We start from the raw sequence: 25,549 nt of genomic DNA, 5'->3' as shown, positions 1-25,549 counted from the left end.
TATTTTAGAATAATATGTTGCATTAATATTTAACCAATTTAGCCTAATAATAGTTTGGAGCAAATTGAATCTTTTTTTTGTATGCCTTTGAGGTCGCAAGAATACTTTTCACAATAAGAATCGAATAGAGGCCAATACGGGCGAATGTGACTCCATGACTCACTTCGTACCATCATCCCCGATACTCCTTTCATGGTTCCTAACCATATGGAGTTAGTAATCACATGGATTATGAATGGGGTGTAACCTTCACAGGTAAATGGTTGTTGCCTATCATTGTCCCTTTATTCGTGGTTGTCTTTTAATGATCCGTGAACGGTTTAGAAGTTCCTAAAAAACTTGTTGGCGGCTCCCTACTTTCCTTGTCCCTCTAATCGTTGTCCCTAATTATATATGTCAATTCCCACTTTCTATGAATGTCAAGCATATTCACAACATGCTTAACGTAGGCACGCTTTAATTTGAACGACGCCTACAGTGTGTTTCTAACAGAAATCTTGTGAGCAAAAATGACAATATTCCACCACACGATGGGTTTAGCTAGCTACATCAAAATAAGCTCGGATACAAAGCAAATGAACTCTAATTTGAAGGAGTCGTTTGGAGGTGGATATATTAATGAGCAATACCACAGAGTATCTTCTCCGCGTGGTGACCAGGTTGAGCTACTAAAGAGAGGTCGAGCTAAAGACGTTAAGCAAGCACTAAATGGGAGGCAACCCATTCTGTTTTGTTTTTTAATTTTATTTTTTTCCTTTTATTTTTATTGTCCTTATTCTTGTTTTTCTTAGTGTCTTGGGGGGATGATGCGACATTATTTTGAGGGAAGTCCTAGCTCCGCCCCTAGGTGTGATCCCTCTTCCTGCCAACAAGGCCTAGTTTTCTCTTTCCCTTGCAAGTTTTGATTAATACATGTTCACATTGAAGACAATGTAAGTTTTAGCTTGGGAGAGGGATTACTCTATGCTTTGTATACATTAATTTGTTTGTTTTAGTTTTTCTAGTGTCATGTTATGCATCTACATGGTTTCCCCTCAATGAGGACATTGTGTGATTTCGCTTGGGAGGAGGTTCTTGTGTACACATGGTACATCTTTCACCCTTTCCATTTCTTATTTTATATCTTTTTTATATTTTGGTGTGCTTAGTTTAGTTTTAATTGTCTTATAAAAAATGGTAAAATTGGTATAAACCACCTTTTTTGTCCAACTTTTTTGAAAAAACCACCTTTTAAGTTTTTTTTTTAACTAAACCACCTTTTAAGTACCTAAATTTTTTATTGCACCACCCCTATTTCAAATCTAACATATTGTATCTCAACCATCCACTTCCAAATCATCAACCACTGCAAATCTTTCCCTTCCATCTCAACCATCCACTTCAATTACCTCAATTTAGGTTTTGAGAATAAACAAATACTACAATTTAATTTTTGTAGCAAAATTAAGTTTGGTTTTTTAGAGCTTTACTCAATTTAGTCATGCATATATATAAAGGGGAGGGTCAAATGTTTTTGGAGGTGAAAAAAATACATGATTTAGGAGCGAAAGTTACAAGTTGTGGGCCCCTTTGACGTTTTAGTTAATTTTTTCGTCATAATTTGAAATAGGGGTGGTGCAATTAAAAATTTAGATACTTAAAAGGTGGTTTAATTAAAAAAAAACACATAAAAGGTGGTTTTTTCAAAAAAGTTGAACATAAAAGGTGGTTTTTACCAATTTTACCTAAAAAAATCCAAAAATATGTTCCAATGAATAATAAATCACGCTTCCATGTGCCCCTTGATGAAAATTTTTCGAAATTGTTTTGTTTCTTGGTATATGATGATAAATATTGGGGATTAGTTGATCATGATTTGATATTTGAATGCCTTGGAACCTTGACATGCGTCAATTTTGCCCAACTACTTGTGAGTATAGTGCTTGACTAGTTGATTTGGTGAGGAATTTGTGTTAGTTCTTGGTATGTCAATGAAGTTGAGTATTGGTTTTTAACTTTGAGTAATGTTTGTATGACTCATTATTATACACAATGACCAGGACGAAGGCATTTGTTCTTTTAGTTGACTTTCATACGATATTAGATACATTTGTTCCCTTCTTGCTACCCATGTTGTTACCTTGCTATTTATTGTTTATTTATCCACATTACAAGCTTGGCTTGGGGGAGCTATTAGTTAGTGAGGTAAGCGAGTTGTAGTGTGCACAAAATTTGTACAATGTGGGTGAATAAAAGGAGTAATTTGTTCTTTTGATATTATTGGATGGGTTTGGTGAAGTTTCATAGAGTTGAGTTATGTTGGAGATGATTTGGTCATTATTTTTTTTTGAACTTGGTTTTATTTATTAAGATTTTGGCTCCCTTAAACATGGTTTTACTCTCACATTTTCCCAAATATTTCCTACCTTTACCTAAGCCTTACATTACAAGCTTTGAAGACCTTCCGACCTTTGTGCATAGTGTTAAATTGATGTGAAATTAATTGTTTATCAATACAAAGAATGATTTGGTATTCCCTATTGCTCCAGTCACTCGCTGTAAAAGCTTGCTTTTCGGGAGGCTTGCACCCCAAGTGGTGCGGCTTTTTCTTTTCGAGAGGTTTGCACCCCAGGTGGTGTGGCTGAGTCAGCAGTTGACCTATGTTTTCGTGCGCACGCCTAAAAACATGATTAGTTTCACAAATTTCATTGTACTGACTATAATAATATTACATATATCTAATTCAAGATTGTGTAATCCATTGGTATTATTGTCGAAATAAAATTAGGTATTAAAATATGAAAAATTAAAATAATATTAAAATTATTATATCTTACATAGTTAACTCATGTAATTTTTAGTTAAAGACATGTGAAAATCAATTGACCCCGTTGCTTTGAATTTAGATCTGCCAAAGTTCTGAGTATCAATTGGGTAGGAGAAGGAGAGTCCACTCTAATAAACATAATTCAATTTAGGTGAGTTACCAATTTTTATCGTATTGAACTTTTTTAAAATCATGTTACAATCATATATTATAAGATCATCATTTCCGAAAGCATTAGACTCATCACAAAAGTCACACTCGAGTTAGAAAAATCGTAAGTCACACTTGAGTTAGAGAAATCTTGACAATTTGTATAAGGTGTCTTGAGTATCAGTATCTCAATTATAGCCAAAACTTCACCATAAACACATTTTCAACCACTCCCCTAATAAAATATTTAAATCACAATAATAAACTAACACGCCTCTCATATATCATAACAATATATTGTAATTTAAAAAATCCTCAAATATATCAAATTACACTCCAAAATGGTTTATTTACATATTGATGAAAATAAAACAAAATACTTGTGTTTCATTTGAAAGACCAAAGAAAAGGGAGTTATACACAAAAGTGACCTAAACTCATCTAATCAATGTTCATATAAGTCTCCAATAAAAGCACCATTTATTGAAAATTATCCCTAATAAAAACCAAACCTAATTCACTAAAAAATGTTTAGTGACAAGCAAGGGTAGTTTTTTTAATAAAGTTAAAACCAATTTTGCATTTTAATCAAATGGTTAGGCTGCTTATTGAAGTATGTGATGGGTTAATTGATCCTTTTATAAAATCTACATGGAGTCAAGCATACTACATAGCATGATGACATGATGTACTCTGATTATGACAATAGTAATTAAGAAGTGAATTAAAGGTATAAGGAAAAACATAGAGGATTGTGGTAAACCAAATCAAAGTATGGGTCACGTCGGGCCAAGGGCAAAAAACAGCCCATTCATCGGGTTGGGTCGACTGAGGCTTTGGGCCGGAAATTGCAAGCCCAAACTCGCCCATAATGGCCACTTGACTAGGCCATTCAAGCTTTTTAAATCGGGCCAAAAAATGAAATAAAAATGCATAAAATTGAATGCCTAAGGCCATCCACAAAATTAAAAAAAAAAAAAAAAAAAAAAAAAAAAAAAAAAAAAAAAAAACCTACAATTTTTTACCTACACCCAAGACTAGCCATCACTCCCTATACCCCCCATTCTACAATGCCGTAACATCATATTCAAGTCCACGCAATTCTCCCTGTACTCCCCCTTAAATCTATCAATTTTTTTATTTTATTTTATTTTTGTATATTTTTTTTGTTTGCTTTCTTTTCAAGCTATGTATATATATGTAGTACTTGGTTTTCTTAATTATTTTTTTTAAAATTTCTTATTTTTTAGTTTTTATTTTGATTATTATGAATTGTATTTACTTTTATTTATGGTCTAATTGCAATTTCTTCTATTTGGTTGATATTTGTATTTGTGTGTTTAGATTTGATTGCAAATTTTTTATTCGATTGATTTGAATTTAGTTTTATTTTTCCTATTCGACTGAATTTGTTATATGTGTCGTTATAAACAATGTAGATTATTGTTTTTGTATTTTATATGATTGTTATTATGTTCAATATAATTGATTAGTATTGATTTTTGCGGTAGTTGTGATTATTGCAATAGTTGTGGTCATAGTTGTGATTATTATTGACCGACAGAGTAGGTTGGCTTCCATTATATGAGCAACATAACATAAAGGAGATAATACTACTCCATCACGACCACCATGGATCAATCTGAGGAAGCACGATGGCTTGAGCTAATTTGAGATGGCAATGGGGCTTAAAATTTAACAAGAGAAATTGTTGAAAAACTTTAATACACCGTAATAGAACGCATACTATTTTATAAATGAATATATTTTTTAATAGCTGTAAATAAACATATAATTATTTATAATTGAACATCTAATTATAGAGAGTCAAAATTCACCTATTATGATTAACGTGTCATTTGCAAATTAATTAGTTGACCAATTAAACAAAGAAACCTTCAAAAAAAATTTATTGAACCTGTATCTAAAAATTAATGACATAAAAGTAATAAAATATGTTATAAAATATCCAATAATATGCTAATGAACTTATTTCAAAAAAAAAAATTACAATGAACATATATAAGTATAAATATGTTTTTTTTTTTTTAACGTTCATTTTTATATGCGTAAACTTTAATTATTACATAATATTAGAATTTTATTTAAAAAAAAAACTAATTCATGATATAATAGGTGATTTAGTCTCGATAGAGAGAGAGTGTGTGAATATAATACTTCATAATAAATATCCATCAAAACGAAAATGGACGTTTATAAATGAACATATAATTAATTGAAAGTGAACATATGCGTCTTACAAAATGGACATCTTTTTGTATGAGAATGAATAAATATTCAAATTTAATTATACATTTTTTAATAGGATGACAATTAAAAGTATTAAAACTTAAAAAAAACATCTTTTTAATTTTACAATGAACAAGTATTAATTTAAATTAACATCTAATGTCATCAATATTGTTACAATGTACGTCTATTAAAATGAAATGATAATAAAAATGGATATTTATTAACATGAAAATGAATATTAAAATATACAATACAATTCCACACATATACAGATATACTATCAAATATAATAGACTTAACAATCCAAATTCAAAAATTTTATGCTCGTGGTAGTAGTTCATGACTTCATGTTGCTTGGCGACTCCATGCATTCTTGATTTCCTATTTTTTGTCGTCTTCTTTTTTTCCTTGTTATTGTCCGACAGCTTACTATGCCTATGATTCCTTTATTTAAGTAATAGACAAATACACATAAATTACGTATATGTATTAGATTTGAGGAAGATCAAGATAAGTGTTGAAATGAACGAACCAATTTTCATACGAATATGAACATGGATGAGTATAACAATTGATATGATCAATATGAAAATGAATATCTATCAGTATATAAATGAACATATATTATTGTGAAAATGACCATCTATTATTATGAAAATGAACAACTACTAATACATAAATGAACTTATTTACATAATTCAATATGAAAATGAACATTTATTAATATACAAATGAGCATATATTAGTTTGACAATGATTATGAACAATAACCATGGAATATATAATGAACATTAATAAGTGAATGCCCATATACTAATATACAAATGAACATTTATATTTACAACTGATTAACATGTGATTTTGTACTAGTTAATATATATGTATATGAACATTTATCAAATTGAAAATATACATTCAATTCGTAAAAAAGAACTTTCATTATTATGAACTAAAATTATCTTTCTACCGTCATACAAAATAGATCAAGTCATTAGAAAATTACAAGAATTGAACTTTGTTTTCAATTATTTATCCAACAATATTCTTATCCAATAATTAGACACTAAAAAAATTAATTTGTTGCAATTGCCTCCTATCGACACATATTCAACTGATCGAAAAATTCGTAATTTTTTTATTAAAAAAATTAATTAATTAATTAATTAAAAAAACATTGATCGATTAAAGTCATACGACATCTACAATTGACAAATAATGATAATGAAAACGAATTTAACAAAACCAACCAAGAATTAATCGGGAAAGGGCTAAGAATCCAAATACATAAATATAACAATTCGGCATATTCTCTATTCGTTGTCTCATACAACTTTTTGAGTGGATCCGTCGTTGTTTCGCAATTTTGTAAGAAAGTAAATTCTTGTGCTGACTCCGTAACCCGAATCCGAGCAATAATCAATCGCAGTCCCGCACAACCGGAGACCAAATTAAACACAAATAAAACCTTGTCTTTCAAAGGAGTCCAAAAAACCTTGTCTTTCAAAGGAGTCCAAAAAATCTTATCTTTCGAAGGAGAGAAACCCTTTCTTTCGAAGGAGACATTATTGTAACCCAAGAAACAAAAAGCTTAGAAGAAAATAATGGAGACATTATTGTAACCTAAGAAAACAAAAGGCTTAAATGAGAATAAGGATTGGGGCTTTCCACCGATAAAATTCGATAGAAGTCCCTTCAAAATTGACAATGGAGGCTACAGTTTAGGAGAGAAAAGAGAGAGAGAGTTGAGGCTAGGGTTTTTTTTTTCAATTTCTTACTTACACTTCGTATTTTTGATTTCATGCTAATTCTTTTTTTTTTTTTTTTTTTTTTTTTTTTTGAAAACAAATTTTTAATATTTAATTTAGCCTGATTGTGAATGTAAAATTTTTTATTTCTAATTTAGCCTGATTGTGAATGCATTTTTTTAAAATTATGTGGCTTGAGGTAGGTAGCAGTTGGATCACTTGGGTGCGGGAGAATGTAGATGAAGCCCATGGGAGGGGGGTGTGGCCGTGTAGGTAGATTTCCCTAGACTTGGTGTAGGGTTTAATAACTAAAAAAAATTCAAGTCTGGCCAAAAATTTGCCCAAAGCCTGTCCAAATTCAAGCCGGGCTAAAACTTTGATCAGCTCTACTCACCACACAACTTCCATAGTCAATCTTAGGGAAATATTAGGGGGAAAAAATGAAAGCAAATTTTCATTAAGTTCAAATTTTGAGATTGAGCCATTGGAACAAGAATGAATTTGCAAAAAAGCAATTGAAGAGGGACGCCCCAAATCCCTTTTACAATCTTATGCATGGAGAGTTCAGCTTATAAGGATGCTTACATATTTATTAGTGCAAATTCCGTTTGTCCCTATAAGGTTTTCAAGTAATTTGAGTAACTTGTACATCCTTTTGAAGACGTGAAAGTCTAAAATGTGGGGAGGTTCCTTAAGCTCTGTGTTTACCTAAGAAAACTAGGAATTTTAGTAGCTTGAGTACTGCATATTTTAGCAAACAGATCCGGTAGTATGTTGTTTTATTATAGGTGTTCCTTGTGTAAAAACTTAAGTACAGAGTGGAGTTAAAGTTGACTGAATTGTAGAAAGCTTAAAAACTACTAATGAAAACTAAACATCAAGGCTTTGAAATAATTAGATAGCAGAAATGCATAGGACAGACAAGATCAATTTTTTCAATTAAATCATAAAAAAAATCAACATACAAAGGTTCGTACATATTCAGACGGTCTATCACTTGATTTTAGGACAGACCAACAGACAAGATCCATTTTTTCAATTAAATCATGAAAATAAGAGCATTTTACTAAGCTCACCCTTCAACATTGGCACAAGTACAACAGAAAGTCCCAAAAAAAGAAACTGAGTTGAACATGATAGATTAAAACTGAATGCATTGACAAGTCTTCCCATGTCCAAATTTTAGTTATTCCAAATATCTCGTCTTTGTACCAAATCACTAAGTTAGCTAGACCAATTGATGACAAAGTATTGGGATATTTGTATTGAGAAATTCACAATACTTTAACAAAACCAGAGGAAAACAGTTCAAAACACTAGCAATCTGAATAGATTATCACAATGTGATGAGCTTTGATGTTTAACGCCAAACAATGATCAAAATAAACAAATCCTGATTAAAATTTAAGGTAACCAAGACCAAGACAACAGCATAACAAAATTTTGCTAGTCACTACAACCAAAATGTCACTCAAAAAACCAATAGTATTATCACAACTTTAAAAAAACAAAATCATCTCATACCATAAGACTACCGCTACACCATTTAAATTAAGTTCCTGAGCCCCATTCATAGAACTCAAAACATAAAAAGTAACAGACATTGAGTGACAAAAGGATGCTTCATTTCCCCAACTTAAAGCTAAGCACGTACTCTTTCTGGTAACAAAATTACTCTGAAGGATTTGTTTAGTCACCCTTTCTCCTGAAAGAGCAACCCTCAGTAAGTCTGGCACGACCTCCTGTGGGCTGGCACAAAACTGTCTGGCAATTACCGCACACCACAACAGTCTGGGAGTGGCTAAAGACGGTGGTTCTGGAATTGAAATAAAGAATATTTATCAATATACACAGAAATCAGCTTTCAAAACCAGGTATCAACATTTGAATCAAATTCAAACAGATCAATGTGTGAAACGGCTAAATTCTGCTTATAGAAATGCAACCTGCCCGACCAAACAGCAATACAACTCATACAAGTCCTACCACCAAACATAGAATCACTACCACATACACAATTACAAACAATCATATTTGGGGATTTCTTAAAAGTATTATCACAAAATTAATGGTATTCAAAACAAACACATTTCATTTCCAGAAAAAAAAAAGGAGCTTACTCCTAACAATGGATAATTACATACATAATGGCCAAATTAAAATAAGTGTATGAGTAAGACAAGCAGGCGGTATAAAGCTACAGCCATAAATTTATAAGAATTAGTGAATGTTTCACTTGACAAAAACTATACCTAACAATCCTTAATCGAAAGGAAATGATCACAAATCAACAATATCACTTGTTCTATTATGAAATCCTTTCAACATAGTCGATTTGCAATGACATCCTAAGAAAAGACTGATGATTTAAATAAGCGATAGCTATCCATCTATTTCTACAATCACTACTCGAATCTCAAAATCATACAGTAGTTAATACAACAAAACACACCATTACAAATCCTTTCAGCATTACCATAGACAATATATCAATAACTGTTTTGTAAGTAAGCAATTAAGAATATGATATAGAACATGATCCCATTTCAATTGCACTAAGTAAAATACAGCATTAAATCATCAAATCAACTTAAACATGTAACCACAATAGACAAAATTCAAACTTTCAATTCACAAGTACCCTAATCATGGTCCTCAATAACAAATTAAATTCATGAAATTGCGCAAAAATAATGAAAATTAAAAACGAAAATACTAAAATTAGAGATCAAAGACTTACATGTTGAAGCATCCCTGACATTTAACATCCTACATCACACACAAAAAAAAAACACAAAAATTTACATATAATTAGAATTTAAAATCAAATAAAAAGATAGGAAAATAAACAAATTAAAAGAGAATAAATTTATACCATGAAGAAGGAATTTGGGGATTGAACAAGACGCTTGAGCTTGTGCTTCTTCTTCTCAAGCTCCGCTGGTGGGTTCAACAAATCCACATCGTTTTGCAAAACCTATCAAAAATCCAAACCAATTTCATCAAATTAAACCCTAAATCCTTAAATTCTAAACTTAATCTGAACAAAAAAAAAAGACGAAATAACAAAAATCAACGAATAGATTAATCAAAAATTCTGAATAAAACCCTAAATCCTTAAACCCTAAACATAATCTGAAGATAATAGTGATGAAATATTAATAGAAATCGACGTAAAATTATCAGATGAAGATGAGAGGTGTCGACAAAACTCACCATTTTTGCAGATAGGAAGCGCTGAAGAGATGAGAGAGAGAAGATGGAGGAGGTGGAGAAGTGCGAATGCTTGAAGCGGCGGAATGAAGAGAGGGTTTGAGGGGAGTAATGTGACCTAAATATAGAGAAAGTAATAGGGTTTGTATCAACCGTTGATCTTTTATTGTGTTACTAGATGAGTGCTTGGAGTACCACATCATTTGGATCAAGTGTGAAGATTGGGCCTTAGCACTTTGTTGGCCCGATTTTTACTTTTGTCCATTGGGGTTAAGTCGGGTCGGGTTGTCAAAAATTGATCCGATACAACTAGCATTCGATAATAAACTAGGTAGCTTGGAAAAGAAATTTGTGCTCTGATTTAGAGGAATATAATTTAAAAGTGTTAAAAACTGACCCGACCAATCTGATTCGATCTAACATGAAAAATAAAAACCCAATTTAGATTTTGACTCGTACGGGCACACTAATTTAGCATAATTAACTTTTTAATAGACCAGACCCAAGTAATGAATTGACACCTCTAGACACAAATATACAACGATCATGCGTAAATCATTATTTGATATAACTAGAAGTCTTTTCACCAAAAAAAAAAAAAAATATGACTAGAAGTCTAGAATCAATTCAATTCGATTTGAAACTAATCTCAAACTCGATTTAACAACAAGAAGAGTCCCTAATAAGTCAACAACAACAACAACAACAAAATAAAAAAATAATAATAAAACAAACAAACAATTAAACAAACTAGTTCGAATTGTTACACAATCAAAATCCATGCTATCATTAGAAAACCAAGTATTTTCGATGGGGTAAGACAATCTTCTTTTCGAGCCATTCATCCTACAAAACTAAGAGTTAGTAAAAACAGAGGAAGTTCCACTTCTTAGATGATCATATTTTCTTCTAGATCTAGAACAACAAGAAGTGACAAATATTATCTAATTTCTAGAGAAGGATGCGTTTAGACGAGTAATAGACTTCATTGGGGAAAGGACTAGTGCACTTGGAAGGGGCATCGACATACTTTCACATAATGTTGCTTGAGTAGAAGTGATTAAAATCAAAAAAGGTCGGGCCTATGCATAAAATCTTTTACCAAAACCTACAAATCTATGTCAAATCTATCAAGCAAAAGCATGCCTTTCGAGCTCTTTGTAGGCTAGGTTCGGGTATTAAACTAGAAATGTGTTTTTATCCTTGGTCAAACCCGCACTTTTATTAAGGCCTAGTCGGGTCAGGGTAGTAGGTCGTGAAATTGATGATCACCTCTATGCTTGAGTGACCATACATGTGGCTGGAACTTCTTGCATCAAAATTGGAGTTGTTTCATATCACACCTATCTTGCCTTTGAACAGTGGGGTGACTAATCTCCATTGATGTTAAAACTTCTTAAGTATCTATCTTCTTTGGAGAATCAAGTACTCGTATGCTAAATTCTTCCTTAGGCAAGCAATAGTAGTTTAGTCATGTAATGTTAATATGAATGTTGTGGGTGTTCTATATTTCTATGTAAAGTTGTAGCTTCAATTCTGAATGCTTTGGTGTTGCCAAGATTGAATATTGATGAACTGATTAGAGAGTACCACTGCTTTCTCTAATGATGACTCTTGTACTGTCAAGTTGAAACGAACCGACCTATGTAATAGAGTTTGAAGATGTTTGTGAAAGGTGCATTCCAGACAACTAGGATGAGTTTGAATGATGTGGATAAGAGGGAAATGTATGAGACCTTCAAATAGCCATTGAAAAAAGAAGTATCTATGAACCTTCTGTGGTACCACCCTATTGTACGCAAAAAATACACATCAAATTCTAAAGTGATCAAGAGAATCTTTTTTTTTTTTTTTTTTTTTTGACATTAAAGAAATTTTTTCTTTTTTTCAAATAATCAAAACTAGGAAATTAAATTATCTATATTTATTTTAAAATAATAATTATCTATATATTAAAGTGTTTAAATGTTATGCATGTGAGCATAATATTATTGTTAAAGCATCTCCAATGGCGTGTAGCTTACCTTGATACATCAAAATTTCAATTTATTTTTTTTAAGCTACAAAGTGCTTCAATGGTGAGCAATAGAACATTGTAGCTTGAATAAATAAATAAATAAATAAATAATAGTTTCTATCATACACATGTATAATATAAGAGGATGATGTTTTCTATAGAAAATCAAGCAACGTAGCTTGTTTGAGCTACATCAATATTGTCACTCCAATGGTAACCTACATGCTTACAATTTAATTTAATTTGTAAGCAAATCCTTCTTGTATTATTGTATCCATTGAGATGTTCTTAGTAATGACTATTCGTCTGAAAGAGAAGGCGAAGAAAAAAGTTAGACAAGAAGAACCAAGGATAAGATGGTGGACCCTAAGGGATGCAAAAGCTAAGGTTTTTACAGAAAAGGTAATTGAAGAAGCGGATTGGGATGGAGAGGTGGATCCGGACATGACCTGGTTACGAATGAAGAACTGTTTCCTAAGAGTGGCCAAAGAGGTCTTAGGGGAAGTAAGGGGAAGAACTTCGGTACAGAGAGATACTTCGTGGTGGAATGAAGAGGTGAAAGCAGTAATTAAGCAAAAAAGGGAATGCTATCAAGCCTTAGGAAAATGTAGGAGTGATGAAACCTTTGCAGCGTATAAGGAGGCTAAGAGTAAGGCAAAGGCAGCTGTTCGCCAAGCAAAAGAAAAGGCATATCAGGAGGTTTATGAAAAGCTTGATTCCAAGGAGGGAGAAAGGATCATTTATAAGATGGCAAAGAGAAGACAAGAGGCAAGGAAGGATATTGGCATGGTGAAGTGTGTCAAAGATAAGAACCAAATGGTCCTAGTGCAAGAGGAGGGCATCAAGGACAGGTGGAAGGGGTACTTCGATGAATTATTTAATGGAAGTAATGGAGTTGTGATAGGAGATACCTCTATGAGTGATGAAGAAATCAACATGGAGTATGTGCGAAGGATTAGGAGAGTAGAGGTGGAGATTGCACTGAGGAAGATGAAACCTAAGAAGGCGGTTGGCCCTGATGGGGTACCGATAGAGGTGTGGAGGTGTTTGGGTAAGATTGGTATTGATTGGTTAACAAACCTTTTCAACAAGATATGGACGGCTACAAGGATCCCACAAGATTGGAGGAAGAGCACCTTGGTCCCGGTTTATAAAAACAAAGGAGACGCTCAAGATTGTTCTAACTATCGAGGAATTAAGCTTATGAGCCATACTATGAAGTTGTGGGAAAGGGTGATTGAACAAAGGTTGAGGGCATGCACAAGCATTTCAGATAACCAATTTGGTTTTATGCCTGGGAGATCTACTATGGAGGCAATCCATTTGATAAGACAAATGATGGAGTTTTATAGGGTAAAGAAGAAAGATCTTCATATGGTCTTTATTGATTTAGAGAAGGCATATGACAAGGTGCCAAGAGAGATACTTTGGTGGGCAATGTTGAAGAAAGGTATCCCACGAAGGTATGTAGACCTAGTTAAGGATATGTATCGGGATGTGTCAACAAATGTGAGGACATGCGGAGGGTTGACAAAAGATTTCCCTATTACAATCGGATTGCATCAAGGGTCTGCATTAAGCCCTTTTCTTTTTGCAACGGTTCTAGACGAATTAACTAGACCAATTCAAGATGAGGTTCCATGGTGTATGCTGTTCGCAGATGATATCGTTTTGGTGGATGAGACTAAGGATGGGGTTAATGTCAAGTTGGAGCAATGGAGGCAAAGGTTGGAATCTAGAGGGTTTAAGCTAAGTCGGAGTAAGACTGAATATTTGGTATGTCGTTTTGGCACTCAGAGGGGGACAAGCAATGAAGTGGTGAGTTTGGATGGAAAGGATTTGACCATGAGTGAATGTTTTAAGTACCTAGGGTCGATCATCCAGAAGAATGGTGACATTGATCAAGACGTGACCCACAGGATTAAGTCAGGGTGGCTTAAATGGAGAGCGGCCACGGGAGTGCTATGCGACCGCAGCATTCCCTTAAAGTTGAAGGGAAAATTCTACAGGACTGCCATAAGACCAGTGTTGCTCTATGGTACAGAATGTTGGGCTTCTAAGAAAGAGCATATTAAAAAGATGGAGGTTACGGAAATGCGCATGTTAAGGTGGATGTGTGGAAACACTTTAAGAGATAGAATCAGAAATGAGGTTATTCGCAAGAAAGTAGGTGTGGCGGGCATTGTAGATAAATTAAGGGAAAATCGTCTGCGTTGGTTTGGACATGTAAGACGGAGACCCGAGGGTGCACCGGTGCGAAGAGTGGAAGAGTGGGACCATGGAGGGATTAAACGAGGAAGAGGGAGACCAAAGATGACTTGGTTGGAAGGAGTGAGGAAGGATATGAAGTGCATGGATTTACGTGAGGATGAAGTTTTGGATCGTAAGGGATGGAGGAGAAAGATTTATGTTGATGACTACACGGAATAATCAAATTTGGTTCATGTTAGCCGACCCCACTTTTGGGATTAAGGCTTTGATTGATTGATTGATTGATTGATTGAGATGTTCTTAGTGTGAGGAATAGTGCAGTTATCCAACTTTTAATAAGGGTTAGTTCCAAATGTCTCTAATTTTAAGAATACTAGGGCAGCTAATGGCGCGATGCGCGCGGAGTGGCTTGTCCTTACTTGATGTTTATATTAGGTTGTGTTTAAACTCTCCACGACATTGGGGTTTTAGAGAAAATAATTTGATAAATTAATGGAATGAGTATATTGGATTGTGTTTAAACTTTTTGTTTTTCCGGCAGGATTTTTCCACTTGTTTACAACTTTTCCTTAAAAAACATTTATACAGTTATTCAACAATGCAATATTGCAAAAACATCTACAAACTTAATTAAGAATAGATTAAATATAATTAAAAAATCATTGAGCACATATTACATACAAATAGAAGTAATTTAACATTGCATATGCATATAATAATGGAAAAGTTTTCGGAGCATGGGCATTTACTATTTGCAAGTATATACTCTCACCCAACCTAGTAATTACTCTACATTTATATAGGATTAACTATATGAAACTAAAAAAAGAGAAACAGTTACACCCAACTCCCATAAACATTAACATTTAGACAATCACGGAAAATATAGTATGAGCTTGCATTTGCAACTTTCTTCCAAAAACGTAAATTTGGTTATGCAGTAGAAAAAGTTTTATGCAGCCCCAATTATAGTCTTAAACCCTTGATAATTCCCTTGACTTCCTTCTTGCTTTTTTCCCTTTTCATCGTAGTCATTTAGGTTCCCTTTCTTCTTAGTACATCAGATCATTGGTCTCAATGTCATTTATATACAATTATGTGTAAGTCGTTAATTTTGACCTTCGATCACAAAAAAAGAAATAACTTTTTGCTTGTGCGGTTGGTAAAGTTGTCATGCAATTAAACTATAACCTCCATTAAATATCAAAATTTTAAATTTCATGATTTCATTTTCCTTTTTTATTAAATTAATTAATTAAGCAGAAAGATTTTTCAAGCTCATCCATTTTGTAGAGTCATCTTTTTTATTTCAATCATAAGAGATGAACTTTAAATTTTACCTATAGCATAAATTAATAAATAAATAAAAAGTACATAAATGTAAGGAGATAGAAAGCTCAACACTCATTATTACATTTGTACATGTGGAAGGACATAAATGTAAGAAATAGGACATAAATGTAAGAAATAACATATGAGGGTAAAACGTAAATAAACATTTTGAAGGGCATATAGGTCCATGCACTATTCATAAGCGCAATCTTCTACTTTTTATAAGGTAGGGATATGATCAATTGTCACACTATGCAAATTACAAATTGAGTAAAATAAGTTATTGGACGTAGTTGGACCCTAATTTGTAGTGTTGATTTACTGTTTTTTGGACTAAGAGAACCCAAGCCATGACCTGGGTACAAAATTAGATTACAGAAAGAGAGAGTTTAATTTTTTTGGTCCCAAAGTTTGCTTGGAATGAAGAAAACCTGAAAACTCGAGTATCAAATTGGTTAGACATGACTACATGAGTCAATCAGTAGTAATTTGAGTGTGCTTTTATTTGTAACTTGGTTATCAATCCAAAAGAAATCATTATTTAATTTCTATATCTTAACTTCCAACAAAAACCCTTTCGGTCCATTTTTGAGCTAGGATTCTCCACCATATATGGAAATCTTTTGGTTTGGAAATTTTAATTTAAAAAAAATATGGTAAGGGAATTATCTCTAAAGACATATACATATAAACCATTTGAGTTCGAGATTAATTTCCAAGTTCCAACCTATTTTTGTCATAAATGCTTTATTAAGCAACATTGTTCAACAAAGCTCTACTCCACCAACATTAACGATTTCTTAGCCTCTAATAGCTTGAGTTTTCAATGACTCTAATAATGCTCGTTGGTGTTACGTTGTGCTTCGATGGTACCATCATAGGTACCATCACAATACCGACAAAGAAGTCTTTTGGTATCAACAAAGCTCATTGTGTTTGTTGGTACTAATAAAAAGCATTTTGGTACTAAAATGGTATCATTTAAGCACAATTTAATACCAACAAAAGTTGCTAGACTCCCAACCTTCTTAGGTTTGCTAATTTTATCCCATGCTATTAAGAGGATGCTACTTTTATCTTTTTTTGCATCTAAAGAAATTATGGTTATGGGAGTATCTTAGAGGCTGTTTCATTTTAGAGAAAGGTAGAAGAGCACACACGAGGGGAGAGCCTCAAGATTGCTTTGTATAGGCGTATGTCTTCCTGCGTTTGATAAGAAGCTCCCATTGTTGGATTCTTTGAAGTCTTTTTTTAGAGGATAATAAGAGCTAAAATAAACTCCTAATGGGAGAAAGGTAGAAGAGCACATACATGTGGGAGAGCCTCGAGATTGCTGTGTATAGACGTAAGTCTTCCTGCTTCAGATAGCTCCCATCGTTGAATATCACAAGGAAAGTAACCCATGGAAAAGAAAAAAAAGAAAAAAAAAAAAAGTTTCAATAGGAATATAATTCCTATGTGAATCAAACGAATAAAGGCATGAAGATTAACTATAATGGCCTGCAAGAGGAAGGCATAAAAGCTGTCTATAAAGCAGTGAAAATTTAAAGGGGTTGGAATACACTTGCTGTTCTTATGAACGCAAGACTTTCCTCAAGTGACTACAAAATTGGTAATCAGCTGTTTCAATTATATTGCTGATCATACAACGATCATGATGACACATTAATTGAGCATGGAGATATTCAAATCACTAATACGCAATTCTACCACGAAATCTAGAAGGAACTTTGGGGTATGTATTTAATTGAAACAATCATATATCAACTCAATAAGAACCATTATTCTTGGTCATCCATGTATTGAAGCATCAGTATGCCAATATCATACCGATTTGTTAGCCATGTCAAGGGAAAACATCATGCAAAGATGTATCTTATTCCAGCTCCAGCCGCTTCTTCATGGCCTCATAAACCAGATAAGTAATACTTGCAGACGGAATCACTTTTAAAAGGTTGGGAAACAATCCTTTGTAAAATCCTCTTAATCTTTCCTTCTGAAAAGTGGTCCAAAAAACCTCAGACATCCCAGCTTTTGACTGGCTAGCTTGCATTCTGTAAACAGGAAACACATTAGGGTTTATTAGAACTTCTATTAGGATCTGAAAAACTGGTAACTAGGCATTAGATGAAATCATAAAAAGGCCTGCAATATGACATTGTTACAAAATTTAGAAGTAAAGCAAAATGAAAATCCATATATTAAGATGATAATCATCCTAGGGGAAAAAGGGCCAAGGGGGTGAGGTGTGGCGGCTAAATCCTCCTCTTAACTCGCCTTCCCTTCCTTTTCATTCCCCCAACCATTCTAATAACATTACAAGGTTTATAACATTATATTGTATATCCAAACCAACAGATAATACATTCTAATAATATCAGAACACATATATCCATACTAACAAATAATAGCCATTTCATAATTGAAAAGATTTGGCAATAGAAATAGGATACTTACCTTGTCCTGACAACTTGCAATGGATAGACACAAGTTGCTCCCACAGCACCAGATATAGTTCCACAACCCAATTGAACAAGAGGTCCAGGTTCTACAGAGATTATAAAAGGTTCAATTTGAAGTATGAACTAACAAAATAAGTAAATACATTAAGCAACTAACTATTCTGAGAGCTAAAACACCACAGATTTAGATTTAACAGCTTACCACTATCTTTGAGAATGTGTATTTTAGCCAAATCCTTCAGTGTTTCATAAGCAGCAAGATCAATGCCAGCATAAGGAACGATTCCCAGGAGAGATGGGACAAGGCCCTTGTAGAAAGCTCGTAACCCTTCTTTCACCCATATATCTTTTGCTAATGTACCTATTCTAGGAACTTTTCCATCCAGACATTCAAATGTCTGCAACCGCGTCTTCACAAGATCAATTGGATAAATTGTGGTCTGTGCAACAGCGCCGGCTAAACCACCAGCAACAAGGCGACCCATACCACCAATATCGGCCTTTTCTCCTCCTCTAGCATCCATTATGACTCCTTTAAGCAATTCATATGTGTAAAATCTGATAGCGCTTTCAGGTGCCACTTTCACAACATTTAATCCATTACCTCGAAAAAATGCAGGAATTTTCCCTTCTTTCCATATTTTCCTTACTTCTGGCATAATACGAGCCTCCTTTGTCTGAACTTGTAAAACAACTTTCAAACGATCCAAAGGAGCAGTAGCGGTACGGGACGCAGCACCTGCAATACCTCCTGCAATTAAATATCTGCCAGCATGAACATGCTTGCTGACTCCTTCTGGTATAACAGTTTGTTCGCCAATATCAACAAGGCAGACTCTTTCCCAGTAATGATAGATATTTGCTATTGTTACTTCATGAGGATAAAGTAGAAGGAAGTCTCGCCATTCTTCAAAGGTTATAACACCATCATTATCCTTATCCACACGCTCAACAAACAGAGCAAGTTCCTCATCATTGATCTCGATCCCTACATAAGAAAGACTGCTGTGGCTTATAGGATGAACAGCAAACAAACACAATTTACAGCGCAAGGAATAAAATGAACAAACAATAAACCAAAGAAGCAGCAAACACCATAAACTTAAAATGAAGTTAATTCTAGGAGCTTCAAAATGTTAACTCTATCAACTTATACTAGGTGTACAGAAATGACATTACACGCAGAATCCTCTTCAAGATGATATGTACTCTATGACTACTCGTATGACTAAAACTATCAAAAGTAGGTTGAATATTCTCCCATGCTATACTATCTTTAATTTACAGATATTGGATTATACTTCCAATAAATAAGTGATTATCTTTGGTCAACTCAATGCAAAAAGATGGGAAAAGCTTATAAAACAGCACAAACTCCTGGCTGAAATTGCACTTCACTGTCATTGTAACTCAATAACTGTTTACAGCTAAGATTTTGAAGGGGAAAAAAACGTAAGCAGATGATGAGAATAACATACCACTCTGACCTGAAGGTTAAAAGAAAGCTAGAAAATGACCTAGAAAGGAGCGGTGAAAAGCTGTCCCCCACTCTTTCTCAATGTACTTAATTTAAAAACACAAAATCACGAGTACGTGAGATTTCCAGTCAAACTGTACTCAAAAAGTTTTGTTAAACTGAATGAATATAATGATTTATACTCCATGTGTAAATTTCAATGAAAACACCAGATGCCATATGAGATCTCTACATCTATCAGTTTCTCACATAAAAAGGCAACCCATACTTCTTCCCAAGAAAACTCGGAATTTTCTTTAGTGCAAAGTCTGCAGATCTCAAGCACCCTAACACCAAGTTTGGATAGAGAGAAATGGAAGGAAAGGAAGAGAAGAGAAAAGGAGGGAATTATCATCTCTTATTTGGATAGCATATGGAAGGACGGAATGGGAGGGAATTGGATTTATTTTCCTCCTTTAATAAACCAAATCCATCCAATATTGAAAAGAAAATAGAAGCTCACACTCTCCCTCTCCTTTGTTTCCTTACCATTCTTTATACTTCATCCCCTGGCTTTCCTTTCATAATTGCTATCTAAACATAGAGCAATAGAAACGGGGAAAAGGGTGGGGGGGGGGGGGGGGGGGCGCTGTGGGGGGAGATAAATCATAAACCAAGCTGTGCCATGACCAAGGCAACGGCTTCCAGTACTGGCTAGTATGATTTCAGCTACACATGTATTCTCAAAAGGTAAGCTATGAATAGAAGAGGTAATAGTGATTCATCGTAATACTAATGAGCTAAATCTATAGTATAATTTTTTTTTTTTTTAAGTAAACCAAATGAACCAATCCAGTCCAAGTTGCATGCTTTGCTATAGCAGCACCACTCCAAAATAGCATTGATCCCATACAAAACTGGAGGTACATTGATTTCTACATCTTCCCCCCCAAAAAAAAGACAAACAAAATAAAATAAAAGATTTCTCTGCAAATGATGGTATCATCTTAGCAATCAGCACTATTCTCATGTAGCAAATTCCTCAAGATCTTTGAATGCAAGTGAAACCAGTTGAACCAAATTACGCTGCAAGAAATGATTCTACATTATTGTTCCCTTTCCATAAAGGCAAACTCACAGGCTGGTGCAACTTGAATCTTATAAGATATGTTGCCTTAAGTAATCTTCTTAAAGTTGGTCATTAGACACCCCAAAATTAACATGAGATCTAAATCCACCAATTTAATTCACGGTTGAACATCATCATTAACCACTTATTGATGGATAAATAATATAAAAAAGGGGAAAAGAGGAGAAACTGAAAGATTTTAACAAACACTAGCAAACAAGTTAGCCTAGGTACAAAATAAGGATGTTTGTTTACCTACATGCCCCTATTCATATGATGTCAATTGCATCTAAGCTTCTCCATGAGTGATTGAATGATTCAACTCTTGTGAATAGTGTTTGGACAATTATACACTCTAAAATGTTTATTTATTTATTTGCTCTCATTAATGTTAAGTGCCTCTTTTTGATTAGAATTCTTAAAAATAGTGTGCGGACATTAATACCCCTAAAAATATTTGTTTACATATTTTTCCCTCATTAATACTGCCAACAACTAAAAGGCTATCTAAATATGGCTAGCTATGGCGCGAATGCGCGTGTTAGCCACCCTAATCTTTTAAAAAGTTTGAAATAACTCTTTTGAATAGTGTTTGGACATTGTACCCTCTAAAATGTTAATTTACTTATTTGCCCTCATTAATGTTAATTGTCTTTTTTTTAAAAAAAAAAACATATTACAATTAATGTGCGAATATTTACCACCATTAAAAATATTTGTTTACATATTTCTCTCATTAATACTATTAAAAACTAAAGTTGTGAAATAAGCCAAATTGAAAAATCTCCCCAAACATGACTAGCTATGGTGCACGCTTTGCGTACTTCATATTATGGTAACTTGATCTACAGTAGTCAGTAGATATGGACACATAGTAATATGGGCATTGGACAATGGACAATGGTAGAGTTGGCATTGATTTTGTAACAAGAGATGAACAGAGAGCTGTGAAGTTATCACAGGCACATACCTACCTGCGTGACTAAGAAGCATAGTAAAAAGATAAGATAGCAGCAAGAGTGCTAGAGCAGCGAAGAAAATGACATTGGAAAATGGGTAGAAGAACATTGTGGTGATGTGCAAGTAATTGTGCAAGACAGTTATTCCTGCAGGGAGATAACAAGAAGAGTGGTTCTCTCTAGCTTGTTGTCGAAGACTATTGAGCTCATTTGCAGAATTGCAGTCCTTTGATTAAGTTTCATAGCCCTATTATTTCCATGAATGATATTGCACTGCTCACTGTCATGTAACGTACATTGTTACCTAATTCGCCACCTCACCCCCCCCCCTCTCCCCAATTAAAAAATAAAATAATTAAAATAAAAACCAATAAAGGCGAATTATACTAGTGATTTGATAATTTTTGGCCCAATTTAACAAATAAGGTATCAAATTCCAAATCCATACCAGATCTCATACTAGGAGCTCAGTCATAACGTTCTTTAATTCTTTTCGTAACATTCAAAGTAACTACTTCAGCTTTATCCTTTTGAATTTCATATGATTCTTTTTTCTTTCTCATCAAACATGTGGCATCTGTTTTAAGGTTAAATTGGAAATGTAATAATGGGAGTAATTATTGGAGACAAACATATACAGCATATATACAAAAATGAATACTTATATCATGTGCACAATTTTTTAGAGACACAGGCACATGGAATTTCAGATACTATCAGCCTATCATATGTACCCATATCTAAAACTCGCAACATAAACGACTCTTCCCATCCACAATACTATAGTCACTTATGACTTTTCAAAAAGCCCAAGGACTACCCTTACTCTCTTCAGTTATCAAGTAATGTGAGCTACTCAGTTAAGTAAACTGCATAAGTTGCTGTGCCTTAATGAAGGAAATTAGTAGCATACCCACTATGCCAGATCAGGTTTATTAATGCTCATGTACACTTAACTGCTATTGGATAAAAATAATGTACGATTCAACTTTCAACAGTTCAACACCAGATATAATTATTGAAGCATGAGATACTAACCATGGACATCTTGCATTTTTCACAGAGATCTCGGGAGTTCAAAATGAATCAACCACACTTAAAAAATATTCTTAAAAAAAAAGTTGAACCTACAAACAAAAACTTCGCAAATCGGCAATAAAATTTTAAAAGTAATATTTCTCATTATTATGTTTAAGTTAACCATTGTCAAACACATCAGAAATCTAATTCTATGCATGGAAACTCCATGAAGCTAATTCAAATAGTACATAAACCACCCTACACCCAAAAACTATGAAGGTGATCCATAAATAAATAATCTTCGTCACAAGAACTCCCCAACTAAGAAATGAATTTCTTAAAAATCAATGTCATAAATTTTTAAGTAATCCATTACATTTGAGAAATTGTAAGTATGGAACAATTCCATGAAGCTATTCAATAGTCAGTTTATTAGATTGTTGAATTTATCAACTTGATAGTGACAAGGAATAAAAATTCATTTTAAAAAAGAATATGCTCCACTTTTCAAGAGTTGGCTAAAATAAGAGAATTTCTTCCATCGCAGTTACATCGAATATACAAAACTCAAACCTAACATATCAACTTTCAGCCCCAGACCTCATGTACAAACCATGTACCGACATTATAACAATCACTAATTAAGATACCAACTAACAAGAAAAACCTATGAAATAGATACATACTAATTAATACCAAAATGACAAATAGCCAAGCAAAACGAAATCGTAAGGCCAGTATACTAGACATCGAAACAGAGAAAACATAATGTATACCAAGATGATGCCTGATAACTTGATAAGTGAAACATAAGAATCGTAACGAGTTCACAAATAGTCTTCTGATTGTTTTATGTTCGAGCACAATACCCAATTTCGAATAATGCACAATAATATCACCAATCATAAAGTATAAAAACACCACAATTAAGCATATACGATGAGATAAACATGTTAGTTTACCTGCTTTGAGTAGTGCATCATAGAGCTCTTCAGGCAAGATACACCCATTATGCTCCACATCAATAGTCTGAAAAATCCGATACAATTCGAGCTCCTTATCATCCATATACCTCCGAAATTCATCATAATCAACCCGCCCATCTTTATTTGCATCACAAACATGCAAAAGATCCCTAGCATACTTATAATCTGACGGAATCTGCAGCGCAGACAACCCCGTCTCAATCTGTCCATTGTCCAAAAACCCGGTACTCGATTTATCAAAAAAACTGAACAAACTACGAATCCTGAGCTCCCTTTCATCCTTAGTTTCTTGAAGAGCCAACAAAACATGATCCATCGAAACCGGCCCCGGTTTCTTCACAGGGTTACAACCCTCACATCTCTTCACATCATTATCTTTCTTAATCTTCCCTTCCATATTCAGAGAAATTTCCTTAAATTGTTTTTCTTGTTGATCACAAATTACTTGTACTGTAACACATCTAACATAAAAAAACAAAACCCCAATATATTTATAGCAATTAAACCCGTCAAACAATTTCCCAGTTGAATGTCACTCCAAATTCAAAATTCCCAAAGAATACGGAATCAAAAAAACCTAATTCCTCCAAAATTTGACCCTTTCAATTTTCAATTTAAAGGGTCAAATGGAGTTAACTTTATTGAATAACAATAATGACAAACACCTACCAATTTTCGTAATCATCAAATATCATGACCTAATTTAAACCGCTCAATCAAATTCAAAACGACAATAATCCCAAATCGATTCAACAGTAAACCGACTCAAATCTCCTGGAATTATAATTAAAGTCGTCTAAATTATGGGTTTTGAAACCCTTACGAAACACGAAAAGGGGCAATGAATTCAACGACCCAAGTCGAAATCCATGGTGGAAAATGGCGGGAGGGAGGTGGGATCTCGACGAGGTCGCCGGAAAGAATGGAGGAGGTCAGGTCATAGACGGCGGAGGAAGGGAGGAATTGACGGTGAAGAGAGAGAAAGGAGCATTGAAGAGGAGAGAGAAAAAAGGGAGAATGTGAAAATTGTGATGCTGATCGATCGGAGACAGTGTAAGGTGTATGTATGACGCACAAAGATGGGGGAGAAACAAGGAAAGCTATGCTTTCAGATTTTTTATTTTTTTTATTTATTTATTAGAAATATTACTATTGTTAGTTTGTTACGTATTACTCGTATTTTGTTTCAAAATAAAAGGGATTTTTTTTTTTTTTTTTTTTCGTATTTATTTTACATTAATAATCTTGGTTGCTTCTTTCAAAAAAAAATAATCTTGGTTGCTTCCCCCTTCAAAAAAATATTAAAAATAATAATCTTGGTTGCTTGAGAAAAAGGAAAAGGGAAGGAAGAAAATAAGATTGTGGAATGTATGAGATGTTGCTGGGGTGGCATATTCTTGATCATAATGATGCAACCTGTAGCTTCAAGTTGAGAGATCAAGAGTATTGTTTCTAGTAACAATAGAGTTAAAACTTAAAAGTCATGTGTTTTACTGAACTAAATAGAGCTTAAATGAATTGTTTATGAGAGAATGGAATTAAGAGCTGAACTGAGTTGAGCTGAGCTGAACTGAGTTGAGCTGAGCTAAACTGAACTGAAATTAAGATGAAGAGAACAAACCCTTAAAGTCTTAGGGCCTGTTCACATTTACTTAATTTCAGTTCAGTTCAGTTCCAATCAGTGCAGTGCAGTTCAGTTCAGTTCAGCTCTTAATTTCTCTCTCACATAAAATATTCATTTCAACTCAGTTCAGTTCAGTTCCAATCAGTTCAGTTCAGTTCAGTTCAGCTCAATTCAGTAAATATGAAC

The 25,549-nt window shown here is 33.7% G+C and overlaps 2 protein-coding genes across 2 annotated transcripts; both read right to left on the bottom strand.

The window, feature by feature from the left end:
• Positions 1–8,328: 8,328 nt before the first annotated feature.
• Positions 8,329–10,314, bottom strand: LOC145601134 (small ribosomal subunit protein eS27y). The gene is made up of 4 exons (XM_081657079.1): positions 10,171–10,314; positions 9,830–9,931; positions 9,695–9,723; positions 8,329–8,770 (listed from the first exon to the last, which is right to left on the bottom strand). The coding sequence occupies exons 1-4, from the start codon at positions 10,171–10,173 to the stop codon at positions 8,644–8,646; spliced, it is 261 nt and encodes an 86-aa protein (XP_081513205.1). The 5' UTR covers positions 10,174–10,314; the 3' UTR covers positions 8,329–8,643.
• Positions 10,315–17,219: 6,905 nt separating this feature from the next.
• Positions 17,220–24,839, bottom strand: LOC145602231 (calcium-dependent mitochondrial ATP-magnesium/phosphate carrier protein 2-like). The gene is made up of 4 exons (XM_081658406.1): positions 23,716–24,839; positions 18,392–19,177; positions 18,185–18,275; positions 17,220–17,781 (listed from the first exon to the last, which is right to left on the bottom strand). Exons 1-4 carry the CDS (start codon positions 24,134–24,136, stop codon positions 17,604–17,606), a joined length of 1,476 nt encoding a protein of 491 aa, XP_081514532.1. The 5' UTR covers positions 24,137–24,839; the 3' UTR covers positions 17,220–17,603.
• Between the last annotated feature and the right edge of the window lie 710 nt (positions 24,840–25,549).

This window comes from Chenopodium album, chromosome 21 (genome assembly GCF_948465745.1).
Source record: "Chenopodium album chromosome 21, dcCheAlbu1.1, whole genome shotgun sequence".
Lineage (NCBI taxonomy): Eukaryota > Viridiplantae > Streptophyta > Magnoliopsida > Caryophyllales > Amaranthaceae > Chenopodium > Chenopodium album.
The sequence above is the reverse complement of the archived record's forward strand: the minus strand, read 5'-3'. Positions and strand labels throughout refer to the sequence as shown.

Bases quoted from the DNA above. Each gene is read 5' to 3' on its own strand.
- LOC145601134 (XM_081657079.1), bottom strand. The intron at 9,724-9,829 runs GTATAAATTTAT...TGTGTGATGTAG, and splicing joins CCCCAAATTCCTTCTTCATG to GATGTTAAATGTCAGGGATG. The intron at 8,771-9,694 runs GTAAGTCTTTGA...TTTCAATTCCAG, and splicing joins TGTCAGGGATGCTTCAACAT to AACCACCGTCTTTAGCCACT.
- LOC145602231 (XM_081658406.1), bottom strand. From the start codon at position 24,136: ATGGAAGGGAAGATTAAGAAAGATAATGATGTGAAGAGATGTGAGGGT. The intron at 19,178-23,715 runs GTAAACTAACAT...TTTCTTATGTAG, and splicing joins TGATGCACTACTCAAAGCAG to GGATCGAGATCAATGATGAG. The intron at 17,782-18,184 runs GTAAGTATCCTA...TCCTGTTTACAG, and splicing joins TTGCAAGTTGTCAGGACAAG to AATGCAAGCTAGCCAGTCAA.